Source organism: Saprolegnia diclina (assembly GCF_000281045.1).
Source record: "Saprolegnia diclina VS20 unplaced genomic scaffold supercont1.16, whole genome shotgun sequence".
Taxonomy (NCBI): domain Eukaryota; phylum Oomycota; class Saprolegniomycetes; order Saprolegniales; family Saprolegniaceae; genus Saprolegnia; species Saprolegnia diclina.
In genome coordinates this window covers 662,980-671,427 of record NW_008246083.1, presented here as the reverse complement: position 1 = coordinate 671,427, position 8,448 = coordinate 662,980, and the positions used below count along the sequence as shown (strand labels likewise).

General features: G+C 59.1%; 4 protein-coding genes across 5 annotated transcripts in view; 2 read left to right on the top strand and 2 right to left on the bottom strand.

Moving 5' to 3' along the window:
- On the bottom strand, positions 1 to 693 carry SDRG_06128 (hypothetical protein; the record flags this gene model as incomplete). The annotated part of the gene is made up of 1 exon (XM_008611893.1): positions 1 to 693. A coding segment is annotated over one exon (691 nt), but the record flags the coding sequence as incomplete, so codon positions are not given.
- A 409-nt stretch (positions 694 to 1,102) lies between these two features.
- SDRG_06127 (protein phosphatase 5) lies at positions 1,103 to 2,914 on the top strand. Its single transcript, XM_008611892.1, has 6 exons — positions 1,103 to 1,423; positions 1,468 to 1,683; positions 1,728 to 1,952; positions 1,995 to 2,522; positions 2,567 to 2,739; positions 2,781 to 2,914. Exons 1-6 carry the CDS (start codon positions 1,144 to 1,146, stop codon positions 2,841 to 2,843), a joined length of 1,485 nt encoding a protein of 494 aa, XP_008610114.1. The 5' UTR covers positions 1,103 to 1,143; the 3' UTR covers positions 2,844 to 2,914.
- Positions 2,830 to 4,900, bottom strand: SDRG_06126 (hypothetical protein). The gene is made up of 10 exons (XM_008611891.1): positions 4,781 to 4,900; positions 4,510 to 4,738; positions 4,254 to 4,463; positions 4,131 to 4,210; positions 4,017 to 4,073; positions 3,813 to 3,969; positions 3,658 to 3,764; positions 3,433 to 3,606; positions 3,245 to 3,385; positions 2,830 to 3,198 (listed from the first exon to the last, which is right to left on the bottom strand). The coding sequence occupies exons 1-10, from the start codon at positions 4,841 to 4,843 to the stop codon at positions 2,917 to 2,919; spliced, it is 1,500 nt and encodes a 499-aa protein (XP_008610113.1). The 5' UTR covers positions 4,844 to 4,900; the 3' UTR covers positions 2,830 to 2,916.
- Positions 4,901 to 7,397: 2,497 nt separating this feature from the next.
- The window catches only part of SDRG_06125, a 2,792-nt gene continuing 1,741 nt past the window's right edge, over positions 7,398 to 8,448 (top strand). Inside the window, exons 1-2 of one of the 2 annotated variants that reach the window (XM_008611889.1) lie at positions 7,405 to 8,031; positions 8,077 to 8,436. In XM_008611889.1, the coding sequence (XP_008610111.1) occupies positions 7,405 to 8,031; positions 8,077 to 8,436 (987 nt within the window). Of the gene's footprint in view, positions 8,437 to 8,448 lie in introns of both variants that reach the window. The other variant, XM_008611890.1, reaches the window with a different exon arrangement.

Sequence of the window (8,448 nt, the reverse complement as noted above, 5' to 3'; positions counted from 1 at the left end):
AGGCCTTTGGCGAGTCGATACGCCATGTCGAGAGCCGCCGGGCGCGTAAAGGGGAGGCTCGAAGTCGAGGACGGCACGATCTGGAAGGCCAGCGAGCACAGAAGCGACTGGTCGTCGGCGCGCTCGAGCTTGACAATGAGCGCGTCAATGTGAGCGCGGTCGCAGCCAACGTCGCGGCCGATCGCTGCCATGTCGGCGAGAGACTCCTGGAAGAGGTAGCAGGCGACGAAGCGGCCGTGGGCATCCGACTCGACGCCAATCCACTCGACGACGTAGTAGTCGTGGCCGCGAAGGAGCTTGGACTTGGGAGAGGCCAACGCAAACCACTTGGTCGTCGCGCGCTTCTCGAACGGCACGTCGGTCTCGTCGTAGAGGTGCTCGACAATCGCTGCGTCAAGGTACGTGTCGGGATAAACCGCGCGCGCCCACGTCTGGAAGGCTGGCGTCGACTCGGCGGCCTGGAAGAGCATCTTGATTGCGTGCGGGAGGCGCGCGTGGATCTTGGTGACGGCGCGCGCGGCCTTGTACTCGGCGGTTGTCTTGGAGAGACTTACGTTCTGCTTGGCGCTCACTGCCTGCCAGAGAGAGCCTTTCGCGAGCAGCTGCAAGCTCGCGCGCGCGCGCGTCTCGGCGTACGTCCGCTTCTCGAGCTGGCGCTGGCGCCGGCGGTGCGCCATCTTCCTATCACGCAAAGTGCAAAGTGGAGACGGTTGATACACGCGCTGTAACAAGCCAATCACACGCGCCCGGCGAAGATACCAGCGTGCACGCCATGGGAGGAATCTGCCGCCGGTCCCACGCCGCCGACGAGATGCGAGCGCTTGCGAGGTCATGGCGGCCACGCGGGCCGGCGGCGAGGCACCGTCGTTGCGCGGAAGAGACATGCCATCGGACGATGGATGATAGAACGCAGGTCCATTTCTTGAAGTTCAAATGCAAATGTACATCGCGCATCGCCCACGGCAGAGCTCTCTAGCAAGCAGCAACTGCAGCGACACCATGCTCGTGAACGAGAAGGACCACGAGCGGTCGGCGACCGCTGCGTTGATGGCGCTGTCCCGGCTAGAAGGCGCGATCCAGGATCGTTCTTTGTATCCGGATCCGGATGCGCTGCCAGGTTGCAGCCGTCGGCCACAACGAGAGATGGCCACCACGCATCCGACCGCAGTCGCCGTTGGCGCCGCCCACCAAGTGTCGAGCGAGTCGAAGGACCGCGCCGAGGCCTTCAAGAACCAGGGCAACGAAGCGCTCAAGGAGCACAAGCTGTCGCTGGCGGTCGAGCTGTACACGACGGCCATTGGCATCACGCCGACCGCCATCTACTACTCGAACCGCGCGGCCGCGCACATCAAGATGGAGAGCTACGGCCTCGCGCTCACCGACGCCTCTGAGGCCATCAAGCTCGACCCGACGTACATCAAAGGTACGCTGCCATGTTGTGAACAATGCAACATGACGATGCACCAGCATACTACCGTCGGGCGTCGGCCAACTTGCCGCTGGGTCATCTCAAGGACGCGCTGCGCGACTACCGGACGGTCGTCAAGATGAAGCCGTCGAGCGCCGAAGCCAAGAGCAAGCAGAAGCTCTGCGAGCAGCTCATTCGCCAGGCGGCGTTCGCCGAGGCCATTCAATCCGAGCGCAACCGCCCGCTCTCCGACACGATCGACGTCAACGCCATGGGTACGTCGCTTGATGGCATCATCCTCGATTGCTCATACTGGTAGTCGTCGATGCGAGCTACGACGGGCCGCACTTGCCGGTGACGCCGGACGCGGACTTTATGGTCAAAGTGCTCGACCACTTCAAGCGCGGGAAGCTGCTCCACCGCAAGTACGTCATCCAGGTCCTCTTGTCAATCAAGGAGCTCTTCATGTCGCTGCCGTCGCTGCTGCGCATTCCGCTCGGGACGCACGACGAGGCGCGCATCACGGTCTGCGGCGACACGCACGGTACCCCGAACCCTACCCTCGTTATTTGAGTGTACTTTTTAGGGCAATTCTACGACGTGTGCAACATTTTCGAGATGAACGGGCTCCCAAGTGAGACGAACCCGTACCTCTTCAACGGCGACTTTGTCGACCGCGGGTCGTTCAGCCTCGAGGTCGTGCTCACGCTCTTCATCATGAAGCTCGCGTTCCCGTCGCACGTGCACCTCCTCCGCGGCAACCACGAGTCGAAGAACATGAACAAGATCTATGGCTTTGAAGGCGAAGTCAAGCACAAGTACGACGACGTCGTGATGAACCTCTTCTCGGAGGTCTTCAACTGGCTGCCGCTCGCCGCGTGCATTGAGAACAAGGTGCTCGTCGTCCACGGCGGCCTCTTCCACCAAGACAGCGTCTCGCTCGCCGACATTGAGAAGATTGACCGCAACCGCGAGCCGCCCGAGTCGGGGCTCATGTCGGACCTCATGTGGTCGGACCCGCAGCCGTTCCCGGGCCGCGGGCCGTCCAAGCGTGGCATTGGCCTCAGCTTTGGCCCGGACGTGACCAAGGCCTTTCTGGCGCACAACGGCCTCGGTACACTCGGCTGCCACAGATTGTCGTATGAATCGTTGGGCTAGAGCTGCTCGTGCGGTCGCACGAGGTCAAGGACGAAGGCTACCTCGTCGAGCACGATGAGAAGTGCATCACGGTGTTCAGCGCGCCCAACTACTGCGACCAGATGGGCAACAAGGGCGCGTTCATCCACTTTTACAAGGACCTCAAGCCCCGCTTTACGCAGTTTACGGCCGTCGTACGTGCTCTCTTCCAGTATACATGTCTCATAGTCGGTAGGAACACCCGCCGATCCGCCCGATGGCGTATGCCGGCAACATGGGCGGCCTCTTTGGCTTGTAATGCGCAGAGTCGATGCTTTGACGATTATTAGTAATATATAATGATGGTCTATGGTACAAGATGAGAAGGTCCTTCAGACGTCGACCGGCAAGGGCGACGGAAGGGTTGAGCTACTACTTTGGCTGCTCCACACACTGCCGTCGAGGCCGTAAATCGTGTGGTAGTCGGCGGTGAGGTCAAAAGCTTGGAGACCGTCCATGGAGCAGACAAAGTCGCAGGGGCTGAAGCGCCCGAGCACCGGGACTTGGGTCGAGTGCAAGCTCAACGTCGGAAACAGCTCAATCTCAGCCGGCACGCGGAGCTCGCACATGCCCGAGACAGCGATCGAGCGCGGCGTGAGCTTGCCAAACTGGACCTAGATCGTCCATTTTAGTTGAGCAATTGAAAGCGGTGTACGCTACCTGCACAATGTGCATGCTCGGCGTGTCGGGGTACCGGTACAATAGGACGCCGATCGTCGACGAGCCGGTCGCGACGAGCGACTCGATCGGAGTGACTTGCAGCGACGGGGCCAGGATCGTACCCGACGAAAAGAGGCCAATCTAGTGTAGACACGTGAGCTCGGAAGGAAGACCTCAAAGGGTATTACCGAGTGCTTCTGCGTCCCGACGAGCGCGTTGAGGGGTAGGGTTGCCGGCGACGAGAGGCCAATGCACGATGTGATGAGCGACGGCGCTTGGACAATGCTCATTTCAAAGTACAGCGCCTTCTCGATCGGGATAGCCACGTTGGCACGAACCGTGCGGTACAGCCCCTGGTGGATCTATCCAACAACGTGGTCTTGGATACCTGGATAGCAGAAGCATCGGTGTACCTTGGTGGCGCAGTGGCCGCCGCAAGAGAGCTGGATCTCGGGTGCGCAGTCTTGGTGGTTAAAGTTGGGCACGATAATGTCATCGCGCTGCTTTCCCTGCAGCATGGCTAGTCAATGTGCATGAGACGCGCGAAGGGCCATGGCGTCGGCGCTACCAGCGCGCTCTTGTCGGAGCTGGTCCCGTGCGTGGTAGAGGAGGTCGGTCGAGAAGGACGAGAGCGAGGCGGTCATCTGAGCACGCGCGCGGGGCGAGGCCGGGATCGACTGCGGTGTGAGGCCTGTGTTGTAGATTGCTTGTGAATTGGCGAGCAGCTAGTTGAGGCAGTTAGTTGCTGCTGCTGCTCTATGGCAGGTTGCACCTCATGACGAGGAACCGGCGGCAGCTGCACGGTGGCTTCAAAGGGCCGCGCCGACATCTGCGTCAAGGACAAGGCGTGAGAACTCACATGCATGTAGGTGCGTGGATGCAGTACGGTGAAGTGCATCATGCGGCGCATGCGCTTGCTCATGAGGTTGTCGTCCTTCTCGCGGTACTCGAGCACGATGGCCAAAACTACCGGATGCCACGTGAGAAGAGCCAGGGCGCATGTTCGTACAAGTGTCTTGGTACGGCGTCATGGGCGGTTCGTGTATCGACGACGGAAAGGACATGGCCGACGTCGGCGAGTCGGGCGGCGACGACGACATGCAGCAGTCGTAGATCTTGCCGAGCTGCGCGCACGCGGTGGGCACATATGGGATCGCCTGCGCGCACGAGTAGATGTGGTCGTACGCTGCGTGGACAAAGTCCGAGATCCACTTGATCGCTATCCACGCATCGTGCATGAGCCATGGGATGCAAGCGTGTCGTACTGTCGATGAGCCATGCGATAAAGCCGCCGGCGTCCGAGGCCCAAATGTCGCACGAGTTGACCTTCGCCGTCCATGCCTCCGAGATGGACGGCAGCGACGTGCTCGCAATGTCAAAGTGCAGTAGCTGGTGCAAATGGCGCTTGGCGTCCTGGACGACGTCGCTCGAGACGCCAAAGCGCTCTTGGATGTGGTCCATCGAGTGCAGGATCGCCAGACAGACCATGAGCATCTACATCGCAGGGTCAGCGCCGCCATGGCCGCGTCAGCCTACGTGGTTCTTCGTGTTCTCGGCCGTCTGCAGCCATGAGGCGCTGTAGTACTTGGTACTATGCATCGCCGCCGGTCCTTCTTGCTGAGAATTGGGATCTGCGCGACCCAGGTTGACGCCCGGCGACCCAAAAATTAATTTTCACGGGTGTTACCCGCAGCCAAACACACAGATGTACTATGTTCTAGAGGTTTTCCAAAGATCGCGGGGCGCTGCGCGGTAGTCGACCGCTGCCCTTCGTCCCTTGACAAGCGTCGGCCTGTCGCCGATCCTAAACAGACGCCGCTGTACCGCGTTGGCCATGCCTCACTATGTCTCGAGCTCCCGAAGGCGCGCTCGAGTTGAACAATATGTTGAAGCTGGCACGGAAAAAAAGCCGGCGTTCGATATTGGTAGCTTGAGCGCGCCCTCGGATTTGCCTCGGCATACAAACACCAAGTGGCGCAATATTCAGTACGACGGCAAGCGATATGGTTGCCATGGGACACGCCTGCTTCAATGGAGCCACTGTGGAAGGGACGCGCCCGTATTTCTACCACACCCGACATGCGTCGAGTAGACGAAATGGGCGGCCGTCGCTCTAGCACCGTCGTCGTAAGTCACGCGTTGACACGACAAGTGCGCTTGGCTAATGCAATATGAATATGAACAACCGCCAGCCGCCGCTTCAATCTTGTGCGTCGCCTTTGCGCCAGGCTAATTTGTCTGCGGTAGGAGAGAGAGTACATGGCTTCTTGACCGCTATTCATTATTCGGCAGCGACCGGACGAAATATGTGTGTTTCGTCAGCAGTCCTACGGGGGTAGTGGGACAAGAAAAGTATCCTAGGACTTCATGCGATCCTCCCTTTTGCGCTTGGTGGTTGCAACGCTGAGCTACTCGACGTCAGACAATACAAACCGAGGAGCTCGAACCAAGCTTGCTCGGTACTGTCGTTGTATCGAGAGCAATCCTTCGCCCAACGCCAAGTGGGTGGGATCCACGCTCGACAAATTAGGTTGAAGTGCCTTTTATGAGCACAGCATGTCTGGAATGGGTCCCACGACTACGTAAAGGCGGAGAATGTACTATAACGTTAGTACAAACTAAAATTGCATCGAGATCCTTGAACTCCGTAAGCCTTGCGTCGTTGTCCCTCGTCGTTGTCGTTGGCGTAAATGAGAGAGAGTCGGAGATTCGGGGGACGGATGATGTCATGGCGATGACAGCGATGATGCCGCAAGCATGATGCAAGCTGGGATTCGTACCGTGCCTCGTCCCTTCCGTTGACGAAACGTAGTCAAGACGGCGTCAAATGCCAGTGTCCATGGCGTTGGAGGTGGAACGGCGCCCCGCGGCCTGCCAAAGTCGTGTCGGTCGGTCGGTCGGTCGGTCGTTGGGACGTTGACGCGACAACCGACATCCGTTTGCATCGAGTCGCGTTAGTCTGATGCGATAACGTTACGATGGCGAGATCGCGGTAGCGACGGCAGAGTGGGCGCGGAAGCTTCCGGGACTGTGATGACCGCCAGCGTTGACGGTGGACTGTGAGCGTCGTGCTCGAGATGCCAGGTACCAACACACAGTGTCGGAGCCTAGCGCTGACAAAGACGTTGCTCATGCGAAGACGACAAGCTCCAAATTGCGCTTCGACTCGGGAACAACCTTTCTATCGCACGCTGCAAAAGCAAGAGAACGTAGCAGTGGGATTTCCATTGCGATGAAACCAACTCGTAGAGAGAAGGCTTTTGGAGAAGGATCATGACGCTGTCCATGACCCTTCTGAGCTACGAGATAGTATTATAATAACCAGATTTGTTTGGATTTGATTTTGGTCCAGACGCAGCTCTTGCCAACGCCCATGCTAAAGACAAAAGACGCATACGCCGAATTGATTCCAAATGCGACGGCGCGGCAGCTATCTCACGAGCATAGGGAACGACAGCTGCAACCGTCGGTCCGACCCAGGACAAAACCCGCATATTGTGCGGATCGATGGAATTTTTATGGACAAAACACGCATATTTTCCCCTGCGTCTTGCCAAAACCTTGACCATACTGCAACCGGCAACGCCCACTCAGTTCTTAGCCGTCAAGACCAAACTTTGCATTCGACCAAAATGCGGGAATGGCTCACATATACCGACTCACAGCACGTTGGCTTCGTCCGTCGTGGACTCGAATCCCCGCATTTTCCTAATTTCCCTTGGGTGCAGTTGGGGAATATGCGGCTTTTGACGAAACACGCTCCACTGTCGCGTCCAGTCAATCCGCAGAGGCCGTGCCAGTCTCGCTACCTCGTTGTACTGATACGGGGTAGCGTCTGCACCTGGTCGCCTTCTCTGCCAGTGCTTGGAATGCTCCACGTTTGGTCGCTGGGACGCCGTGAATCGGAACGCTAGTCGATACCAGCGTCTGCCGGTGCACGCGAAGTTGTGTGATTTCAGCCTCCTGTTCCGTGCGCTGAAGGTATTTCACCGCTCCTAAGCAGTCGGCGCCAAAACGGGCTTGAAAAATCGTTCGAATCGAATGGATTTCACTTGGTGTTTGTATGTGGTACCTCGCCCCTAAAGGCCAATCATTTTGACCAATCAGAGACGCAGATTGCTGTCGCTGGGCTATTTGGCTCACTCTAATCCTCGGCCGAAATGAAGCTGCTCGTGGCGTGCCCGGACCAGGAGGTCTTCCTCGTCACCGTCGACGGCGAGAGCTCCATCAAGACGCTCGCTTCCGACGTCCGTACCAAGTTCTCGAGCATCTACCACGACCGTGACGAACTCTCGGCGGACCTCTACCTCCAGAAGGCCATCCCGGGCATCAATGTCCGCCACCATACCGACGCGCCAATGGCCGACGTCGATCCGAGCATGACGGTCGCCGATGCCTTCGACGAGATGGAAGTCGTGTACGTGCAGACGGGCCGCATCCACAAGCGTGCGGTGCCCGACGCCGAGGCCAACCAGCCCCCGGCCAAGAAGGCCAAGAAGATGGCGACGTCTGCCCCTACTACCGAGCAGCCGAAGGCGGCCAAGGCTGTCGCGGCCAAGGCTGTCGCGGCCAAGGCTGTCGCGCCCAAGGTTGTCGCGCCCAAGCCCAAGACTGCGAAGCCTGCCCCGGCACCGGAGGCCACTGCCGAAAAGAGCTTGAAGAAGACCAAGAAAGTCGCAACGGCCGCTCCGGTGGAGGTTGCCCAGGTGACGGCGGTCAAGGTGGTCGTCCCGAAGGAGGCTACACCCAAGGTGAAGGTCGTCAAGGAGAACGTCGCCAAGGACAAGGTCGTCAAGGAGAAGGTCGTCAAGGAGAAGGTCGTCAAGGACAAGGTCGTCAAGGGCAAGGTCATCAAGGAGAAGGTTGTCAAGGCGAAGGTCGTCAAGGCGGCTGCTCCGGTTGAGGCTGCGCCTGCCGTTCCTACGCAGGTCGAGATCTCGCAGGAGGCGGCGGCGACGAAGGCCTTCGAGCTCCCCTCGGTGCCCATCTACTCGAGCTCGGAAGACGAAGATGACAAGCCGATCAAGAAGAAGACGCCCGTCGTTGCTGCTGCGGTTGTCGCCACGACACCCGTCGTCAAGGAAAAGAAGACGCCGACAACGCCGGCTGCCGAGGCCGCAACGACCCAAGTGACGCCGGCCCCCAAGAAGCGCATCGTCAAGGCTAAGGACGCTGCCGAAGCCGCTCCTGCTGTCGAAGGCGAG

What these genes read in the sequence shown, in the direction of transcription:
- SDRG_06127 (XM_008611892.1), top strand. Translation starts at nt 1,144, where the DNA reads ATGGCCACCACGCATCCGACCGCAGTCGCCGTTGGCGCCGCCCACCAA. An exon ending in GATCGACGTCAACGCCATGG is followed by an intron (nt 1,684 to 1,727) that starts GTACGTCGCTTG and finishes TCATACTGGTAG; the next exon opens with TCGTCGATGCGAGCTACGAC. An exon ending in TTACGCAGTTTACGGCCGTC is followed by an intron (nt 2,740 to 2,780) that starts GTACGTGCTCTC and finishes CATAGTCGGTAG; the next exon opens with GAACACCCGCCGATCCGCCC.
- SDRG_06126 (XM_008611891.1), bottom strand. Translation starts at nt 4,843, where the DNA reads ATGCATAGTACCAAGTACTACAGCGCCTCATGGCTGCAGACGGCCGAG. An exon ending in GACGCCGTACCAAGACACTT is followed by an intron (nt 4,211 to 4,253) that starts GTACGAACATGC and finishes GGCATCCGGTAG; the next exon opens with TTTTGGCCATCGTGCTCGAG. An exon ending in GCTCCGACAAGAGCGCGCTG is followed by an intron (nt 3,765 to 3,812) that starts GTAGCGCCGACG and finishes CACATTGACTAG; the next exon opens with CCATGCTGCAGGGAAAGCAG.